Here is a 22,153-nt window from a genome sequence, read left to right on the forward strand (position 1 = left end):
AATTAAGGGTTCGCTCGAACCAGTAGCGGCCTACCCCTGAATACATTGGTAATATAATTACAATATGTTCAAGTAAGGTTAACGATTTTAATTGTAATCTATCTTCTGAATTTTGAGTTGCCCAAGGTGATTTGTTGAGATGACTGGAAACACATACATGCACACACCTACACACACACACGTGTATACACACAAACTTCGTTATAGATTTTCCACTTGAAGATTTTCATTACTTTGGAGACTTGTTAGCAGTTATATTGATTATAATTTTAACACTTTGAGTGACAGTCAGAATTTAATGGGCCAAATATATTCACTAAATAGAACATTCTTGTGTCTTGGGTTCTCTCTAAGCTATGAAAATGCTGTAGAAGTGGAGAGTCTTTGAAAGACTGCAAAAGGATATTTAAAACAAAAAGTGGCCCAGTGAAAAATGCATCCTTTCATTCAGTAAATACTATCTTTGCCATCATGATTAACATTTTTTCCTGCCTGTAGGTACAGTCTCTTAGAGAAGAGCTGGAATTAATAAAATCAGAAAAAAAGCAACTCTCTTCTTCAATGGCAGACATCATTCAGGGAGCTGAAAGCTATAAGGTAAACTGTCTTCATCTTCACCAGGTGTATTTCAGGAACAGGCAGTTGTTTTGGTCCAGTTATGTCCAAGTAGAATTTTGAGAACATGTTAAAAGCATCCTCACCAAAAAGCTGTCCTGGTGTGATACAACCACATACCAGACATCCATTTATCAGCGGGGAAAACATCGATGTGCCCCCAAATGTTATCTTGTCTCACTTTTTACTGGACCCAGAAGTCATTGAGCAACAATCACTCATTCTTCCATTTTGAAGCAATGCCAAAGAAGAAGGTATACAGTTGGTGGCATTTTTAGAAATAAATATGATGCTGAAGCTGGTGTTTTTCTATGAAGCATGCTAGTGTTCCAGAAATATGGTTTTCACACAAAATTACAGAAAATAAAATATACTTATTTCCATTGGGGTAAAAAGTCAATTTGTCTAACATGGTGATAGGGTAAAGAAAAAGATGCATCTCCCTTGTATGTGTGTAATGCACTAAGGACCTGTATATGTTCCAACAATGTTTTAAATTACATGTGCTTTCCAAGAATCTTTTGTTAGAATATGACAAGCAAGCAGAACAACTGGATTTTCAAAAGACTCAAGCTCATAATTTTGAACATCAGATTGATGACCTGACCAAACAGTTGGAGAATTCAGTTCAGCAGGTATTTTTTTTTTAGTAATATATATAATAGTAAATTTGCTATTAGAACTTGCAAAGCAGAGGATAAAACCAAAGTGGAAGAGATGGAGGGGAAAAGTGGGCAAACTGAGACTGCTGTTTAAGGCTCCAATGTAAGAACAACCTTTGACAATAGACTTCTGGTTTTTTTAGTCCAGGTCTCTATTGTCATTAGTGAGTAACCAAATGTCAGTGGAAAGCTTATTGAAGTGCTGCTCTTGACTGTTCTCATTTTCCTTTTTTAAAGAGAATTTTCTGTTTTCTCAACAATTTATTTAATATTTTCATCCTTCCCGGGCAGGCAGTCTTTTTGTCAGAATAACAGGACAGAAAGAGAGAGAAAGAAAACAAGAGAATCAAAGGGAAAAAAAGGCTTTACACATTTTTTTTTCTTTTATATATGCAATATTGACCTTAAGCTTTCTCAGCTCTTGATGGAAAATTAATAGGAAACTTTGCTCTTGCTTCAGGCAGCGCAAATATTTAAATGATAGCTTGTTAGAAGTTCCGATATACAGAATGGAATAATAGTTTGCCATTATAATTCTATTACTTCTTTATTTTAGCAAGAACAGTGGCGTTCTGCAAATGAAGACCTCTTAACTCGTGTTGAGACTCTTCAGACTAATGTCAAGCTGTTAGAAACCCAACTGCTAGAAATCCAGAAAGCCAAAGCAAAAGTTGATAAGGAACTTGAAGCTGAAAAGCTTCTAAAAGAACAAAAGATAAAGGTAAACAGCACGATTTTAAAAAGCAGAAAATAAAACAACTACTTTGATTATTTGAATTTAGAGCACAAACTGTTTTTGCAGGACCATGCTAACTCTGTCAGAGAAGTAGAAGAATTTCAGACATTACTACAGAAAGAAAAGAAACATCTTCAGAGAGTTTTGGAAGAGCTGGAATTGGCAAAGAAGGTAGACGAGTGGTTTTCTTATTTGCTTATTTGTTAAATATTTGTCATCTTTTGTCATTGTTTGATTTTGGTAGTTTCAGAATCAAAACTCTTATTTGAATAATAGCATGTTAATTTAGGGTAGCTAATGACTTCTAGGCAAGGAATAACATTAAAATTGCATGTTTTAATTTTATATGATGTTGAATGTTTTAATATACAGGATGCTCACAAAAGTACATTGATGGATATGGAAATAGCTGATTATGAGCGTTTTGTAAAAGAACTTAATCAAAACATTACTGACAAAAGTAGCAGAATTGAAGATCTCGAACAAGAAATTAAAATACAAAACCAGAAGAAAGAAGTTCTACAGGAAGAAATCAGTAAGCAGCTTTTTAGAATTTAAGCTTCCTTTCTGCCTATAGAAGAATATATATCAGTTCAGGAAGGCTTTGAATTCTGATTCAAAGCAATGTCCTCCTATAAAACTGACATATTTTAATACAGTGCAACTGAGTAACCTCCTGTTAACAAACATGAATCCATGTTCCCAGAATTAATATTGTTGCAGTGGTTAATATTGTCTAATCAATTAAATGGTTGTTAAGCAAGCTTTACTCTAACAGCTATGTTGTTAGAGTTAAAAAAAGATCGTTGAAATTTTTTGCAAACTTTTGTCCAATGATGTGACCTGCTGTTGTAAACTAAAATAAAGTACAAGAAAATATTTTTTCAATAAAAGAGAAGCTTTATTCTCTCTAAGTAGAATTTGCGTAAACTCGGTTAGGAAAATCATGTTTCATTAAATTTCAACATTTTCTAAACAAGTCAGCAACAAGGATTACTTTGTTCCTTAGAATCCTTACAGAACTCTGTACAGGAGTATGAGGAAAAGAATGGCAAGCTCAAGCAATTACTGGTAAAAACAAAAAAAGAGTTGGCAGACTCAAAACAAGCAGTAAGTTTGTGTTTTCCACTATTAATTCAGCCTTCTGACAATAGTATATAATAATGTTTTAATGGTGTTATTATAAATATTTTTTTATTCCAGGAAAATGAACTTTTAAGATTTCAGGCATCTCTCAAGGGAGAATTAGAAGCCAATCAGCAACAAATGGAAGATTATAAGGCAAGATCCCCTTTTCCCCCTTTCAGACTAGTAAAAAAGAGCATTATGTCCATATTGATATTGCACCCAATATCTGCTTGGAATGTGTGTATCATAACTTCTACTCCTCTTTCAATTCATTGAACAAATTTAAACTCACCAGTAATGCTGTGGATAGTGCATTGGTTATAAAATTGATTTTCATTCTGGGAACTAGAACTCAGTCAGGGCAATTTCCCCACATTTGGCTAGAGATGAATTGCCCCAAATATAAGGAGCAGTAGGCCTTTCGCAGAGGATCCCTGAACTGGGCCTGGGCGCTTATGGAATTCCTGGCCCTAGATGCATGAGGCAGTTCCTGAATTACACAGGAATTCCTTTCCAAAGTTTTTGCACATTTTGAATCCTGGGCTGCATGCACGTAGAAATACAACTGACGCCATTTTGTACATGCATCAGTATGACAGCATTCATTTTATGTAGGTAAAAAGCTGCAGCAACAGCATCAGCCATTTTCACATCCTTTTGTGATGTAGATGTGAAATTCTATCGTTTGGGGATTTTTCCTGTGCTGTATAGGAAAAGTGTCCACTCGGTCATTCCTCTGTCAATTTGATTTGCTTATTACTTTTATGACTTTGCCAATCTCGAGTTTTGTTTGATTAAACTCCTTTTGCCACAACTGTGTCACTTCTCATGAAATGTGCAGATATATGAATTTGATTAATAAAGAAATTAGCTTGCAATTCAAAACAACGAATGCAGCCTCAGTTTACTATTGGCCTTAAAATTAGAGTAAATGAGAATTATTCTATTGAAATAAATGTACTTTTGCAGATTCAGCTGTCTGAACTAACTTCCGAAAAACACAAAATTCAGGAACATCTCCGGACTTCGCTAGAGCAGCATCAGCGGGTTTTGAGTACTTACCAGCAGAAAGTAGCTGCTCTCCAAGAAGAGTGTAATGCAGCAAAGGTATTTCAAGCTAACTTAGTCCAGTTGCCTCTAACAATTCCTCTGCGAACAATTCAGTAGGCAGCTTAGAGGTTAAGGAAGATGACCTCAGTGGAGATGTGCTGTTATTTGGACAAAAGGGGCTGAAAGAAGTGAGTCCAGAGCACTCGGATCACATTCGGAAGCCACTTATGCAGAGACCTCCCTGGAGTATAAGGTGAGGGAGGGAGGCACAGCACAGTTAGACTTGCAAGGTTCTCTTAAGACAGGTGGCCGTCGACTTGATTTAATGTTGATTTAGTGACCGTTCAAAGTTAACAATGGAAAAAAAGTGACTTATGGCTATTTTTCACACTTATGACCACTGCAGCATCCCATGGTCACATGATCAAAATTGGCCTGCCTGGCCACTGACTCATTTATGATGGTTGCAGTGTCCTGGGGTCACGTGGTCACCTTTTGCAACCTCCTCATAAGCAAAGTCAACGGGAAAACCAGATTCACTTAATATGTTACTAACCTAACAATTGCAGTGATTCACTTAACAACTATGTCAAAAAAGCTCATAACACGAAGCAATTCCACTTAACAAATATTTCATTTAGAAACAAAAAGGTTGGGCTCAATTGTGGTCATAAGTCGAGGACTACCTGTATAGCCAATCTCAGTAAAAGTAGTTTTGGCCGCCTTATAGATTTTCCAATCTGGCCTAGCAGGTGGCACTGACAGTAGTTGTTCACAGTTTGCATTCTGTTGTCTGGACCATTCATAGTGTTTCAATACCCGGTATTGAAGACCTCAGAAATAGATTCCCATGCAATAGATGCCACGAGGGCAGCTTTGAGGAGTGTATATTAAAAGGCAGTAGAAGACTTCAAATATGGTCAGCGTGATATATTGTTTTCTTTAAGAAGTACTATTCATCATCTGTGCCTGTCACAACTAGGCACAACTGTGCCTGTCACAACTATTCATCACAACTGTGCCTGTTATCTCTTACATCCACTATTATAGGCATTTGGTATATTTTCCTACATGTCATAACTCTTCAAAGGCTGCATACACAAGGAGTGACTTACATTTAATTGTAAGGCACTTAAATGGAGCATGGCACGGTAAAAAGCCATGTATGTGTATATTTTGAGTAGAAATTACCAAGTTTTGATTGATAAGACTGTATTAAATAAAGATAGCTTATAAATATTCACCTTAAAAATGGCTTTTAAATATTCACCTTTTGTGGGGACTGGTTTAAAAAGAAACAATTTACATTTTCAGTAGCTACAGTAGAACCTCTGGTCACAACCATAATACGTTCCATAACTTTGGCAATTTCTTTGCCTTCTAATGTTTCGTCTTCAGGAATTTCTGGGTCAAGGGTCATGTTTGATCGCCACCCGAGTATGTGGTCATGACCAGATTCAAAAAAAAATTGGATTGTTTTGGTCGGAATTTGATTTGGACGTGGTCAGAAGCATTTGTGACCAGTGGTACTTTGTACTTGATATAATAGTTGGACAAGTATGGACTCTATTTACCAAAGACTACTTTGGAAATCAGATGGAAAATATGCTTCAATATTTGTACTGTGGGAGGCCACAGAATAATCTGTGAAGTGCATTAGGCTAAAAGACAAATCTGCTTATAGCATGCTCTTGTGAGCAATGTGCAATTTCCAATCTTGTTTGCTTTTGCAAAATTGAATGACTCAGACTGTAATTATAACTAGGCTTTTGATGGATATAGCTTTAGAAAGAGACTGGTTTATGTCCTGATGTGTCATGTCAAAATCAGACCTTCTAAAATTGTTGTGCTAGCTTGCATAGTAATTGTCCTGTGAAGCAGCTGGGTATACTTTGGTTACAAATAACATTGTACTTATTCTATCATTTCTGGTGTATGGGGAGGCTGTGAAATAACATCATTACATTCAAACAGCTTATCTTATGAAGGTGAAGAAAGAGAAATAAATAACTCACCTTTAGTGAATAAGTGGTTACTTAGCAATGGCACTTAGACTTATAGACCGCTTTATAGTGCTATACAGCCCTCTCTAAGTGGTTTACAGAGTCAGCATATTGCCCCCAACAATTTTGGTCCTCATTTTTACCACCTCGGAAGGCTGAGTCAGTCTTGACTTAGGTATTTATATAGAAAGTATAGGTAATTCTTGACTTAGGATGGCAATTGGAACTGGAATTTCTGTTACTAAGTGATACAGTCATAAAGCAGTGAGTCAAGGAGGATGGACAGAGCTCAGGGTCAGGGAGGATGCAAGGGGGGCATGAGGGGCACAGTGAAGGTCAACAAGGATGCAAATGAGTGTGGAGGAGGTGCAATTCAGGTCAGGGAAGGTAAGTGGGGGAGCTAATAGGAGTCAGGTAGAGTGGGGGTGGGTGGGGAGTGCCAACTCAGAGAGGCTGGCAGTCTTTCCTTCTGGCTTTCCCATTGACTTTCTGCTTGGTAATTGGAGTGCTGCAGCCACTCATAAGTAGGATCCAGTTGCCAAGCAGCCAGCTAATGATCAGGTGATCTTGGGGGTGCTGGTGTGGGCAGCAGTTAGTCTCCAAAGACTAATCATAGCCACCATTGTTCAGCACCAGTGGGGGGATTCCATTTTTTTTTACTACCGGTTCTGTGGGCGTGGCTTGGTGGGCGTGGCAGGGAAAGAATACTGCAAACTCGCATTCCCTCCCCACCCCACTAACCTGCTTTCCAGCTCCGTTCTTCTATGCAGAGCAACAAAAAAAGACCCAGCCAGTCAGCTGGGACTTGGGAGGCAGAGAATAGATGTCGGCGGGGCCAATCAGAGGGGGTATTTGCCGGTTCTCTGAACTGCTCAAAATTTCCGCTACCGGTTCTCCAGAACTGGTCAGAACCTGCTGTTCAGCACCATCATAAATTTGAATGGTCACTGAACAAGTGGTTGTAGGTCAAGGACTACCTGTAGTTAGTTTCATTTTATCGTTGTCTCATTGCAGGAAGAACATTCTGCTGTAACCTCTGAATTTGAAAACTATAAAGTCCGTGTCCATAATGTATTAAAACAGAAGAATAAATCTTCACAATCTGAAACGGACGTGACCAAACAGGAAAGGTAAGCTTTACATGTAATGGGTTGAATTTTGCTTTGAATCGTATTTTTAGCTTCTGGTTCAGGAATCATCTTTGAAGATAGAAGAGTGATCATCTGGAATCTACTAGTTTTTGTAAAGTCTGGATAATTTCTGTTCTGATTTTATGAACAGAGAATATTATTAAATCATTTGGTTATTTTTACCTTTAAAATTGGCTGAATGAGCTAATATGCTAAAGAACTGGTTAGCTCTTCCTCTTGTTCTTTTTTCAAGAAAGGAATACAAAAGGAAATTTACAAAGTTTTGAAATTTCTCTTCCTTTCTATTCCATGAAAATCTCACCACAACTAAAGTCACATCTAAGTCACATCTGAAACAACAACATAAAGCAGTCCTAGTAACTGATCTAAGTTTGCAGTTTAGGTAAAACATGTCATTTTAGTGTGTTCCAGATCCTACATACTCTTTTTCAAAAAAATGTATTAAACTGCAAAAGCTACAATTCACTCCATATCCATAGGTTCATATAATATCCGTATAACTCAACAACAATGCATTAGGTTCCAAAGGATCCACTTGTCCAACAGGTTGGAATCAAGAAAAATTCGTATTACCTAGATCAGTGGTGTCAAACTCGTGGCCCGCGGGCCAGATGTGTCACATGCTGGCCATGCCCATCTCTGGCTTAGCAAAGGGGGAAAAAGTCATGATATGACAAGTTTGACACCCCTGACCTAGATCAGTTTTCTCAACCTTAGCAACTTCAGATATGTAGACTTCAACTCCCACAATTTCCCAGCCAGCATGCCATGAGAAACATTGACCTAAATCTTCCCCAGAATAATAATAGCAGAAAGTTTTGTTCCATGTACATTTCATGGGATTCACAACATACATTCTTGTGAATACATTTTAGAAAACCCAATCAATAAAATAGAGAATAAGCTATTTTAGAGACCTGAAAATTAAACAAACAAATAATATTGAATGTATGTAACACCCGACTCCCAATGATCTTGGGAATAAATAAAGTGCCTTGAAACATTTAATGTGCAACACTTTAAAGATCATCCAAATGACCCACTCCCAACTTGAGAGGAGACTTTTCATGAAACGTCCTGTTCAAAATTGGTCATCTCTATGTTAACAACTTGTAACTTTTAAAGAAGTAAGTTGTACGTTTTCTAATGTTTTGTGAACTTTCCTTTCTTTTAGAGAACACATGGAAAAGATGATAGATCAACTGAAGATTAAATTGCAAGAGACACAACATAATTTACAAATTAACGTGGTAGACCTTCAGACTTTGCAGTCTGAACATGATGCATTGCTGGAGAGGCACAATAAGATTCTTCAAGAGACCGTAGCAAAGGAAGCAGAACTCCGAGAAAAGTAAGTTTATTTAGCATATATTTTTTACTGTTGGCTTATGATTAGCCATGATTTGTTTTTAATTATGTCCAAATATTTACTTCATTAATAAGATTTAGACCTAAAAGTCAATATTCCTGCAATGGACTTATCTCTTACTAAAGTAATCTGTTTATAGAAATGGCCAGCAGTGGTATTATAGGTATTCCTTCCTCCTAGCACCAGGTATTTATTACTTTTTCTAATATTGAAACTTGGGTGGGTGGGATATTTTACAGACTTTGCACAATACAATCTGAAAACGTGGTAATAAAGTCAGAGCATGCACAGACTATGAGTCAGCTGACAGCCCAGAATGAAGCTCTACGGAATAGTTTCCGGGATCAAGTCAGGCATCTGCAAGAAGAGCACAGAAAGACGGTGGAAACATTACAACAGCAGCTGTCTAAAGTTGAAACCCAGCTTTTTCAACTCCAAAGTGAGCCAAGCACCAAAAGTAAGCTAGTGATCCATTTTTCATTGAGGGGGAAAAATGAAAATTCAAACAAGGCTACCTAATTCACCATACTCGTGCCTAAATTTAAATTAAGATTATTCTCTTGATAAGTCACATGTATTTAAATAAATGATTTTAAGATGAAATTTTGTTTTTGTCCCTAAATCAAGTGAATTATTTTATCATGATTTGGGAAGATTCAGCTGAAGCTATTTAGTTCAGATAGTAAAGTTAGAGGTATCTCAAAGAGTAATTTCCTGTGTATAATTGATAATACAATGGCTTCATTTGCAACTAAAATGAGTAATGATTGATTTTCTTAAAATATTTTGGAGCAGCTCTGTGGAAAGTAACTTGGTGTTTTTTGATGCTGTTTTATTATATAATTTTATAATGGTCTTGTAACTCTCAAAATAATAATCTCAATTACTTTCTATTCGTTTGTTTTTCAGATTCTGCTCCTTCCAGTCTACCAACCAAAAGTTTGCGAGAAAGAAGAAACACTGACCTTCCTCTTCTCGATGTGCATGCCGTAACTAGAGAAGAAGGTGAAGGAATGGAAACTACTGACACAGAGTCTGTATCTTCTGCCAGTACCTATGTACCAACCTTAGAACAGCTTCTCAATACACCAGAAATGAAGTTTGGTAAGATGGCCGTACAGTAGGGCATGAGATTAGAGTTTATTTCTATCATATTACCAGAATCATTCATTTGGAATACGTTATAGCTCAGCAACAAATTAAACACAATATATTATGCATTTAAAATATAATCAGTAGACAAATTATTATGAGATACAGGTAGGAGTAATTGCTACTCTGCCCCTGAATCATTAGGTTACTTATTAGCACGGGAATAACCTTATTTATAGCTCTCCATGGATGTTCAACTGGTTCCTTTGCTCGGCTGTTTTTGAATTTTGGAGAACAGCCTCTATTTTTGTCAAAATAGCCCTTCATTGTGCAAGTTTCTTCACCTACATTGTATTGGAGGACTTTTGTGTCATCCATTATAGCAGTGTTTCCCAATCGTAACCATTTTAAGGTTTGTGGACTTCAACACCCCAGTATTCTGGGAAATATTGTGCTATAGTTAAGAGATACAGAGAAGCAAAGAAGTGAAGAAACCCCCATTTAAGTTTCATTTTGTGATACAAGTTTCTGCTGTTCTTAAATTGATGGTGTCAATTAATAGTATTCTAAACAGATGTAGAATTTCCATATATTATTTTTATAATGTTGACTAATTAACAGTTGTGACTAATGTAAATTATGTAATACATGGACAACTGATGGCTAGCATTCTAAAGGTTCGTAAATTAAAAAGGGGTTGTTTTTTATATTGTTTGCAACGGTGAGAATGGAAATTAATTTTTTTTTAAAGTAAATGTAAAATGCATACTATTTTTGATTGCAGCCATAAATTAGAATCCATATAGTGAGCTAACCAGAAATTTTATTTTTGTAAATAAATTTAGAACCTCCACAATGGGATGCAGAACTCACTAAACAAGAGTTGGTCCAGAAATTAAACACAATGTCAAAGAGTGCTGATCACTTAAGTGGATTGCTTCGTGAGTCAGAAGCAACCAATGTCATCCTAATGGAACAAATAAAGGTTAGTAGGCTTGTACTTACCATGCTCCAACTTAGATTTAAAGTATATGTGAATTTGATGATATTTTGCTTTTATTTACACAATAATAATTCACACACTCTACTATTACCACGTCCTTCATTTGATTTCTATTCTTGTAAGTAGTAATTCTCTTGTTAGAAGTTTTTGTTGGTTCGGCAAAAGTGGGACATAGGTAACGTGGTGGATAAATAAGCAAATAAAACACAGAAGGGATGGAAGAGGGAAGAGAAGTTGCCCATATCAGAGTTCTGAGTTGGATTCTTTAAATAATATTTAGAATCCTTCAAAGTATTTAAAAAGGAATGGTTGTTAAATTTCTTAGGTTGGCAACATACAAAGTTTAAAAAAAAATTAAGACACATGATTTGATCCTGGTCTGTTATCCATTAGGGTTTCAAATTAATGCATATGTTAAAAATAATCAGGTTTCAATGTGATATGGAATTGTACTTGTAAAATGTAGAATTTGTCATTTGATAAAGAGCTATTGTTATATAGAGCCTGGGATAAAAGGCAAGGCACAGGCAAGAGCAGGAGTCAAAGGCAGGGGAGTGTAAGTCAAAACAAACAATTGTTCCTGGCAAAGACAAAACTAAGCAGTTTACAAATGTCAGCATATTGCCCTCAACAATTGGGGTCCTCATTTTATTGACCTTGGAAGGATGGAAGGCTGAGTCAACCTTGACCTGGTCAGGATCAAACTTCTGTCCTGGCTGTGGGCAGATTTAGCCTCCCACAGATATGCTGTCTCCCCAACAATTCGAGAGAGACTTGGTGTATTTTCCCATCAAATGGGACACTTGAAATCAGAAGGAACACAGTGAAATATTCCAAGTCTCTGGAAGATTTCTTGAAGATCGTTGGTATTCTCAGTTAATCTTTGCCCAACTGCAAAGGAATTTATTATATGAGAAATCAGGAAATGTGAGTTTTATTCCATTTTGCCTGAGACACATAGCTAATGGTTAGGAATTGTGAGAAATCTATTAAGCAAAACCTGAAGGACCACAAACTGACCCTGTGTTCATTATTGCAGTATATTTATCTTGGTTGTTTTAATATAGTGTACCTGCTTATATTGTTTTTATGGCTATTTTTTGAATATAACTTGGCCTGATAAACTCTGTGCTTTCTTGTCTTCATTCTGACAAATGTATTCATTTGGTTTTTGCTTTTGTTTTTCATTCTCAGCTTCTTAAAAGTGAAATAAGGCGATTAGAAAGAAACCAAGAACGAGAGAAATCTGTTGCTAATCTGGAATATTTGAAGAATGTTCTATTGCAGTTTATATTTCTAAAATCAGGCAGTGAAAGACAGAGACTTCTTCCAGTAATAGACACTATGTTGCAACTAAGCCCAGAAGAAAAAGGAAAACTTGTTGCAATTGCTCAAGGTATGCCAGTCTGTTTTGCTAATAGCATTGTTAAAGGAAGGGATACCTGGTAAACAGTAGTTTGAATACATCAACAACTAATTCCAACCATAGTTTTCCTGTATTTGAACTGTTGAAAAAAGACTAACAAAAGCGACAGTACAATTTAAACTGCTGCTTCTAAGAAACCATCTGTTACTACTTATGTTCAAATTATTCAAAACATCTAACTATAGAGTGATTTTCTTGATGTTTTTTTAATTTATTCACTTAAACAAATATTGAGCAAAAGTGCCTTAAAATCATTATCCAATCGATCTGTATCGATCAAGCAACTGTCCGTTTCGTAGCAGATCCTTGACATTTCTTGCTTAGCTCTGCTGGATCTCCACAGTTCACAAAACGCGATGCCTTTCAATTCAATATGTTAATCAGTAAAAGGTGCTATCAGATGCCTTCTTGTATTTTGCTATCATAGACTGACATAGCTCTCATACCATTGGTAATTACTGTGATTCTAATCGAACTAATCATCTCAAGTATGCACATTAAAGGTATAGTGTAATTTACTAAAAGTTAGAATTGCGCTTCATATCTTGTCATTTAAATCTGGGGCTGGATATTTAAAACCAATATGGATTGTGTTGTGTTTTGTAAGGTGACGAAGAAACCATGTCCCAGGCATCTGGATGGGCATCATACTTACACAGCTGGTCCGGACTCCGATGAGTTTTCACTCATTCAGCATCAAAATCGGCAGCTGCACTGGGGAGAATTTCAACCATAAAGAATGAAGCACCTAGCCGGGTAACTCTTGTTTGGGGTTTTCCCATAACTGCCTCAGTTGTTGTTGTTTTTTTGTTGTTGTTTACGAAATAATATTCTAAATGAGACTTGTTGAAGGACTCGGAGTAATGCCTTGGAGTCTCAGTTTCGGACTCCCTTTTTAGGGCGAGTATGGAGGTTTTCAGTGAACTTCCCTCCTAGCAAGAGCTATCCTTTTCATTGACTGGTGAGACAATTTTGCATAACAGACTTTGTGCGACTGTGTCATTCATCAATATGAATCGGTAAGCTTTCACAAAGCCAAATTCTGTATGTTTGCAGACCCACCCCTGGGTTGGAATTTCTGACAGTCGCAGGCTTCCACAATCTGCTGTTCTCCAATAGTAGATCAATACAACTTCTAAAATGTTCAGCCTTGGAATTGTATATGTTGCAGTTCAAAACATCTAGAAAATATTAACTTTTTCTGAACTACCACTTGCATTCCTTCTTTTTATCTGTCAAAGAGAAGAAGTATGATTCAGTTTGGTGATCTGTGGTAAGCCTATCATTGACAGAAAATGCTGACTACAGATTTCCTATGCTGTTCGAAGCTTTATTTCTTTAGTACCCCAAACTAGAAAAAAAAAAGATTTTGCTGACCTTTAAAATACTTATTCTTCTGGAACTGATAGCTGAATGCAAAAATAAAGTGAATGTCTTCCACACATTGACTTTACTTTAACACTAAGAATTTTCCCCAAGTTTATTTAATAATTCTTTAGACTAATATACATCTTGCCTTGGGGCACTGCTTTGAAAGATTATTGCATTGTCTATTCAGTCGCTACTTGAAGAAGACTGAGAGCAAACTTATAGAAATCAAATTGAAAACAAATATGTATCATTTAAAAATCAATTGGAAATTGCATTTTACTGTCATTTAAAGGAAACATTAATACACTGCTTAATACATTAATACATTAATTAATTAATACATTGTATTATCTAAAGATAAAAAATGATACTTTGCTATAATGATAAATTCAAAATATAATTGCTTGGAATTATCCAAATTGAATGTTAGCCAAAGAAAAAAATATTGAAATATAGTTTTTATGGGTTTGTCAAGATACCATTTTGTCACACCCAGATTTACTTTTGTGACTCTTGTTCTTTATCTGCATTCTACACCAGAATTGGATTTCTTTGTGTAATGTGTACAAAAAAGATGCTGGCCTGCATAGAAGCTTAGATTTAAGATTTAAATCACAAAATTTAAGACCCATTAATAATTTAAAATCCATTTATTTAAATAAATGTGATTGAAGCTGTTGTTTGGGGGGAGGGGGGCTTATTGTTTACAGAATACCTCAGTGTCCAGCTGTATGTGCTGTCAAATAGGTTACTGCTAGAGTCCAGCACAAGACCAAGGTGGATTAAAAAACAATTATCTTGTCATCTATAGGGAAGGAGTTGCTGATGTTATTATGCCTTGTGTTGCTGGTGAATGAAATCTGAAGTTTTGGAGATAACTCTTCTTGAGAGAAATTATTTAGTGCCTATTCACCACCTTACACTGTATCTGAAAATAGTGTAATTATTATATGGAAGAAGAAATATTTAATTATTAAGAGATGTCATTTTAATGGCAAGGCCATTTCAGAATTGCCTATTCAACAAAATATATTGGTCATCATAAATTTTCATGGACGTTCAGATATAAGAGTCAGGAGAAAACATCCCTTGAATGCAGCCCTTATCTCTTCTGTCTAGTTCAGCACATTTCTACCACATGCTTATAGCGGCTGTCCAGTTCCATCATTCTGAAAATGTTTAGAAAGTGAGTTCAGTTTCAGCATATAACATATTTCTCTTCAGTAATAATAATTGTGTGACATTTCTTGATCATATCAGAAGTCATATATCATATTGCTTAGCCTTGATAGAACTGACAGTAGGAAATTGACAGAGGGAAAACTAAACATTGTGGCTATTCAGATCCCAGCCTTTCTTCACAGGTCAGCCACAGCTTTCATCATCCAGGTCTCCTCTAAACATGTTGGAGATCCTTTCCCAGAATTCTTAGCCAGTGTGGTCTCAAAGAATTAAAAGAGAATATCTGAGGAGCAATAAGTGGGGAAGGTTGCTTGAAATGTTATAAGTTTGTCACTGAATGCTCATTGACCTCCATCACATTTAGAGACTAGGAAGATGAAAGTTGTGGCTGACTTGTGAAGAAAGACTGGGATCTGAACAGCCACAATGTTTAGCTTTCTCTCTCCTACTGTCAGTGCTATTAACACTAAGCAAAGAGACTTCTGATATGATCAAGAAATGTCTCATAATTATTACTACTGAAAAGAAACATTTTATATGCTTAAACTGAGTTCCCTTTTCCAAACATTTTCAGAATGGTGAAACAGGACAGACACCATAGCCTATGTTAGAATTGGATGTGCCTCTTCCTTTTTAAAAAGTGAATTTCACAAGTCAATAGTTTGACTTGTCTGTCCCCTATCATGTACATTACATGCTTAAACTAAGAAGGAAAATTTCTGCACCACCATTAATAGTTTACTAATTCCAGAATGATCATACCTGCAAACTTGCTACTGATCTACACACTTTTATTAATAGCTGTGACAATATGAAATTATCTTTTTGGTCATTTCAGATCCTTTTTTAAAGAATTTCAGACTGTGAATAAATTATGCATATATCTCTGTTTATTACTTTTCATTTTCGGTTGTATATTCAATATATTAAAATACGAAACTTGTAAATGTAATTTATTATCCACATGCCTTAAATATATTTTACACAACAGAGAAAGATTTTGGGTAATGTGACAGGAAAGGGATTCCAAATTAAAACAATGGATGCAAAATGTAGTAGTTTGTAAAAGTTTATTGAGTGCTATTTTTCAAGTATGTAAAGCTGTTTCCAGAAAAATAGAAAAACAAAGTTAAAGGCATGATCTTCTTGTCCTGAGGGGTGGGGGAGGGCATCCAAACGTTCACTGGATATAGTGAAACTCTGTCTTGGGGATGGAAGAGAGAGAGAGAGATCTGTGACTCCTGGATGGTGCTAGGAGGTGGCAACATGTGTCCTAACATGCAAATGACATATTGTACATATAAGGGTCAGAGATTACAGAACTAGTTACATAATCATGTCGTTTGTGTGCTGATGTAATAACAATATACATTATTTGGACATCATTGTGACTAGCATCATGGCCAATGGATATAACTGTAGGTGCAGGTCTACATCTATAAATCACCATTTCAATGGAGAAGATATGTCCATTGACATCCTTCTTAACAAGTTAGCATTCTGATAATGATGAGAGAGAAGAGGCATGTAGAGGACTTTGGAACAAAATCATCTTTGTTCTACCACAATACAACTTGTGTGCTTATTTTTCCATACACATATATAAACATTCTGCCATAACCAGTGCAAACCTGGCAATTTTTTTAATAAAAGAATTACACCACTGAATTTCCCTGCCCTAATTGTATTGTAGTTCCTTTAAAACTTACATAGGGATAGATTTGGGGATGGTTGAGAATTGACTACATTTTTATTTAATAAATATTATGGTTCATCTTTTCTAATTGAAGGGACTTGCGACTTTCCAATTTTGTTTTCCAGAATATTGCATTATTTAATGAAGTCTCATGACCACACTGAAATACTGATGAGGATAGCCTTGTTTTCAAATCTGAATTTATTAACAGTGCTGCAAATTACAAAAGGGAACAGACAAGATACCCAATTACCTTCTCAAAGCCTAGTTACATGGGTATATTCCTGTCTGTACTATATTCTTAGATAAATGTGTAGAGCCTTGCTTTCTTGCCCTTTCCGGTTTGGCTCATCTGTCGCTGAAGTCTCTAAAGAGTCTTTCTGAGTACTCTAGATTTGGTTTCTTTAGAAAACATTGTATATATAACCAAACTACAGTATTTGCCTATTAGCAAGATAATACCATGTGAGACATAATTTGAATGGATTTAAGCAACCAAGACAGAAAGGTGATGCCCCAGTGCTCGTTCTTAATTTAATTGTTAACTGTTTTAGATTAGCCTACACATGTGTTTTCTATTTCCTGCTGAAGCAAAAGCATTCAAACTGGAACAGTTGTCTTAGATTAAGAAGTCTCATCTGAATAAAATCTGTTACACCTTCTGAACTATTGTATAGTTTTACCATAATAGCTTCCTAGGTACATATATTCTGGTTGACTGCTCTTCCCCCATGAGTTCATGCTTTAGCTCAGAGGTCCTAACCTGTGGGCTGTAGCCCACTAGTGGATCATGAGTGATTTGCAACTGGGCCATGGGAACGGCCAATGAGTGTAGGTGCATGCACGCATATTCTCACTTGTGCAAGCAGCAGGCGAGTATATGTCCATGTGCTACATTTGTGCATACAGCAGGCGCGCATACTCGCCACTTGTGCATATGTGGAGATGCATGCACACACGCTTGCACTCCCACCCTGCGGAATTGGGGAACTCTGCTTTATCTGATGGAAGGGTGAATGAAAAAATGCCATCTACTCATCCCAGTTAATCTTAGCACGATTTAGCTGCTTGTTGCATCTTTTTTTAAAAAAGAGGAAGACAGACAATACTTTTTGTGAACCATCAAATCTATAGAGAGAGAGAAGTATCACAGAATATTAATGTTTATTTAGAATGTTATAGCTCATTTTTAATCACCTGTGACAAACTAAAGATGGCATTAATGCAAAAATATGTGGAAATACTGGAGGAACAGAAAATGTACACTGCAGCTATAGAGAAAACAATTAACTTTGTTAATAGACCAAAGTGGAAAATAATAGAATTCTACAACTAAATCCAAGATTATCACCAAGACAGATATTAACTGTCTCTGGTCACCTGCATATGTTAAAAGCTTCCATGCATTTTGTTGTGGAAGCTAAGCTATCTTGTCAAATCCCCTGTCAAAAATTCAGTAGTCCTCAGTTTGTGGTCATTTGTTTTAACAACCATTCAAAGTTACAGTAGTGTTGAAAAAAGAGACATACAACCAGTCCTTGCACTTCTATCTTATCGCAATGCTCCCTTCCCCCGCCACCCAAACTTGGGGACTGGTACATATTTAGGATGGTTGCAGAGTTCTGGATCATGTGATCACCACCTGCAACTTGCTAGGGGGCTTCTGACAAGCAAAGTCAATGAGGGAAGCTGGATTTGCTTAACAGCCACATGATTTACTTAATGACCGCAGCATAAAATGTTTGTAAAATTGAATACAACTCACTTAACAACCGCTTCATTTAATGATCCCAATCATCATTGTAAGTTGGGACTACTTTTACCACTTTCAACAGGATCACTTGAAACTTTCTCCTCCTGAACAGTAATGCTAGGACAACAACTTCAATACTGACTCTTTGGCAACCTTAAGCAGGAACACAAAAATGGACAAACTTTTTATCTTCTGCTGGTACAATAAATTTGTGGATCGTGTGGGGCCGGTGGTAAATTATACAGTTCAAATTGCTTTTGTAAAGACAGTAGAGTTGCCATTTCCATGCACTAGAGCTAAGTAACCTAACTCTGGACGGCATCTTTTTTAATGGGTACAAATCTTTTGGTAGTTGGTACTTATGAATATTAGCAGGACAATGGTCCAAAATTGTTTCCATTATGTTTCCCATCATCTTAGAATAGGAAAAAAAATAGTATAAATTCTGGCATCATTTTAAAAGAAGATGGTTTGGTCCTTTTTCAAACGAGGGGATTAAAGAACACATTCTTTCGGATTGCCTTTCTCATGCATCAAAAAGCACCTGAGATATTTAAAGATCAAGTGGATTTGAAAATACAGATGGAGATGGAGTATATTGCAATGTATTTTTCTCACATGGGGCTCGGATGTGTCAGTTGTGATTTACTGACTTGGGTTTATGTGTTTTTTGGATTCTTACCAAATGCCTACTAGGAACATCAGGAGCTGCCAACACAGCTGCATAACTTTGACTTTTGGGTCAAAGTTATTGGATTACCGCCATAAATATTCTTAAAGCTAATGTGTTACACTGGCAGAGCAAATACCACTTGAATACAATATAGTACATATTGCAGTGTTCTACCTAAATGTGAGCACACCAGTTATACTAATATAATGTATTTTAGGCTTGTGAGATGCGTGTCTAATATTTTAAACAAATTGTTATTTAATACCAATACAGGAATCAATATAAAACACTACTTAATTTCTGGATGAATCCTGAAAATTTGTTTCATGGATAAACACTTTAAAAACAGATTTGGATGGGTGGGGTAATAAAGGGCAATATTCCATTTTGGCTGTTTTTGTTTTGCTTAATCCGGAGGCAACTGGCTGAAATAAAACTCTTAAGGTCGATCTTTAGTAAAGTTCAGACAGAACATTGGCAGTGAATCAGAAAGGAAGTTAAAGTGATCATTAACATACCTTTGTCAATATATTAAGTGTAACTTTGTTTTATTTTTGTTCAGTGGGGCATAATATATCATTCAGCCATGCCTACCTTTTAAAGAGCTATTTTAGGAAACGGATGAATCTGCTTTCACTCCTTCAAATACAATGTGAAATGTCAACATGCATAGCTAATTTTCTGAAAGGCTTACTGCAGACTCTCATGGTATTATTTCCATTCTTTTTCAAATCCCTTCAAAAACTAAAGAACCTGTACACGTGTATTGTACACATTTTATTTCATAGTGTTCCAAATTATTTGGGTTGAGGCTCAATCATTTCCAGAAAGTGAGCTCAGTGAACACAGATAGAAGACATAGCACTATAAAACATAATAGATTGCAGAGGAATTAAAAGATAAATTCCATTCATCATACAAAATACCATTAAAACTGGGTCGAAACGTTTGTGACACTATATCCATCCCATGGCTTTACCAGATTGTACATTGAAAAAAACTGGGATATGTCCCGCAAGAGCCAACTGGGAGTCCAAATTTTTGTTGGTTATCACATTCACTTGATTCTTTCAGCTATAGAATGAGATGATGAGACAATAGTTGTAAATAAAATATGTGTCACCAACACGCTACACGTACAGCCATTTCCTAACCAGTAGCTTGATGTAATTTTATGTGGTTTTTTTCCCCCTCCAAATGAACTGAAATCTGAGGCTCAATTCAATCTAAACAAGTCATACTGTAGTGGTCTAGACTCTAGAGATTCTTAATTGTGGTATTTGTTGCACAAGTATTGTTGCATGGAATTGATTGGAATGAGCTTGTGATACAGAAAAAAAAGTTTTATGGATTTAATTCTCATGTTGATTTAGAAGAGATTGGAAACAGGGAAGATTTTGGAATTAGGATGCAGAGCCAAAGGAAACATTTCTGAAGATGTCCATGTTTTTCCTACTCTGGTGATATTCCAGAAGTCTTTAAAAACTGACTTTTCCCATGCATTGGGGCGATCTGTTGAGTGCACTTAGTGTATGGAGTTTGTCTTGTCTGGTTTCCTCTGTTTATTGTTTTATTTTACCCTTTTAAGATTCAAGCTACCTAAAGTAATTCTGGACTGCAGAAACCGCTAAATCTTATACAATAAAATACATATATTAAGGCTTTGTTTTAAAATTATACAAAAAATAGTGTGATTTCTACTCAGAGAAAATACTTAGAATATAGACCATGTAGTCCTCGACTTACAACAGTTCATTTAGTGACCCTTGAAAGTTACAACGGCATTGACTTATGACTGGTCACGTTAATCAACCAGTTAGATGGCGGGCTGCTCAGCTACTCCCTCTGGCTCATTATGAGCTCTCTTGAGACCACCTTGATTCCCATGGGCCATATCGCTATTACGTCTGGCACCGGGGGAATTATCCCACACCCCATAGTTGCCCCTCCCCCCATATGAATGACAGAAATGAAGTAAAAAGAATATAGCTTCAGCTAAAGTCATTTTGAGAGTTGATACTACGAATATGTATAAAATCATTCTTCATTTAATAAATATTAAAATATATAATTATAAATATTTGATAGTACCAGTGTTTAATGAATGAGGATAGAAACTGGGATACTATGAGTTTTAGTCCTGTCTTAGGTACAAAGCAGTTGGGTGACCCTAGGCCAGTCCCTCTGTGTCAGCCCTAGGAAGGCGGCAATGGCACTGCAGAAAAACCTTGCCAAAAAACCTGCAGGGATTAGTTAAAACAGTCACCAGGAGTTAAATAATTTATTTGAAGGTGCACGTACATGCGAATGCACACACATACAGACCCACAGTACTGTATAGTAGATTCTGCATGCAAATATTTACCAGTATAGTGGCTGGATGGGGTGAATAGGATTTTTATTCAGGACGTTAGTTCAATTATTAAATTTGGCTTAAGAAGGCATTACTACCTCCAAACTAAAAATCTAACACAGTGAATGGTGACCATTTCTATCCCCTCAATGTGTTTCCAGGTGCTTTGTATGGTTTTGGACTAGAATATTTTAAGGGTTTACTCCAGCTGAGCTATTTTTCTCCGAGATGAAGATTGCAAAAACTTTTTCTCAAAATGGCCTCTCCAACTCTGTACACCAAATGCTCAAGGAATTCTTCAGAGCATTGGATGGCTTTGTTTTCAATTTGGTCTGGTTTTTAATCCATCATTTTAAAATATAATGGCAAGATTAAAACACCATTACCTTTCTGACTGCTGGATTGTTACGTTGATGTTAATTGTTTTTATATTTTGTGCCCTTCTTCCTACTATCTTAAATCATCAAAGTGCCAAGTAAAGTATCTGTGGTAAAAGGTGATGCTCACATAAGTGATGAGAGTCAACACTTGTTCTGATTATAGGTAGTCCTCGCCTTACAACAGTTCAAAGTTATAAAAGCGCTGAAAAAGTAACTTATGACCATTTTTACCCTTACAAACTTTGTAACATGTATGTGATCAAAATTCAGATGCTTGGCAACTGGTTCATACTTACGATCGTTGCTATGTCCCAGGATCATACTATCACCTTTTGCAACCGTTTGACAGAAAAAATCAATGGGGAAGCCAGATCCACTTAGCAACCAGATTACTAAATTATCAGCTGCAGTGATTCACTTAATATCTTTGGCAAGAAATGTCATAAAATGGGGCAAAACTTACTTAGCAAATGTCCCACTTAACAGAAATTTTGCGCTCAACATTTGTCC

The 22,153-nt window shown here is 36.2% G+C and overlaps 1 protein-coding gene across 2 annotated transcripts in view; it reads left to right on the forward strand.

Moving 5' to 3' along the window:
* The window catches only part of GCC2 (GRIP and coiled-coil domain containing 2), a 28,611-nt gene extending 12,768 nt beyond the window's left edge, over positions 1–15,843 (forward strand). For both annotated transcript variants that reach the window (XM_026707359.2, XM_026707360.2), the window contains exons 9-23: positions 499–597; positions 1,131–1,250; positions 1,834–1,998; positions 2,080–2,184; positions 2,386–2,548; positions 3,023–3,123; positions 3,217–3,294; positions 4,111–4,248; positions 7,209–7,324; positions 8,520–8,696; positions 8,954–9,171; positions 9,624–9,818; positions 10,652–10,791; positions 12,004–12,205; positions 12,843–15,843. In XM_026707359.2, coding sequence (XP_026563144.1) covers positions 499–597; positions 1,131–1,250; positions 1,834–1,998; positions 2,080–2,184; positions 2,386–2,548; positions 3,023–3,123; positions 3,217–3,294; positions 4,111–4,248; positions 7,209–7,324; positions 8,520–8,696; positions 8,954–9,171; positions 9,624–9,818; positions 10,652–10,791; positions 12,004–12,205; positions 12,843–12,913 — 2,088 coding nt within the window. In that variant the 3' untranslated portion in view covers positions 12,914–15,843. The remainder of the gene's footprint in view (positions 1–498; positions 598–1,130; positions 1,251–1,833; positions 1,999–2,079; positions 2,185–2,385; positions 2,549–3,022; positions 3,124–3,216; positions 3,295–4,110; positions 4,249–7,208; positions 7,325–8,519; positions 8,697–8,953; positions 9,172–9,623; positions 9,819–10,651; positions 10,792–12,003; positions 12,206–12,842) is intronic.
* Positions 15,844–22,153: the final 6,310 nt, after the last annotated feature.

Source organism: Pseudonaja textilis, chromosome 8, assembly GCF_049901715.1.
Source record: "Pseudonaja textilis isolate UNSWEBS1 chromosome 8, rPseTex1.2, whole genome shotgun sequence".
Taxonomy (NCBI): Eukaryota; Metazoa; Chordata; class Lepidosauria; order Squamata; family Elapidae; genus Pseudonaja; species Pseudonaja textilis.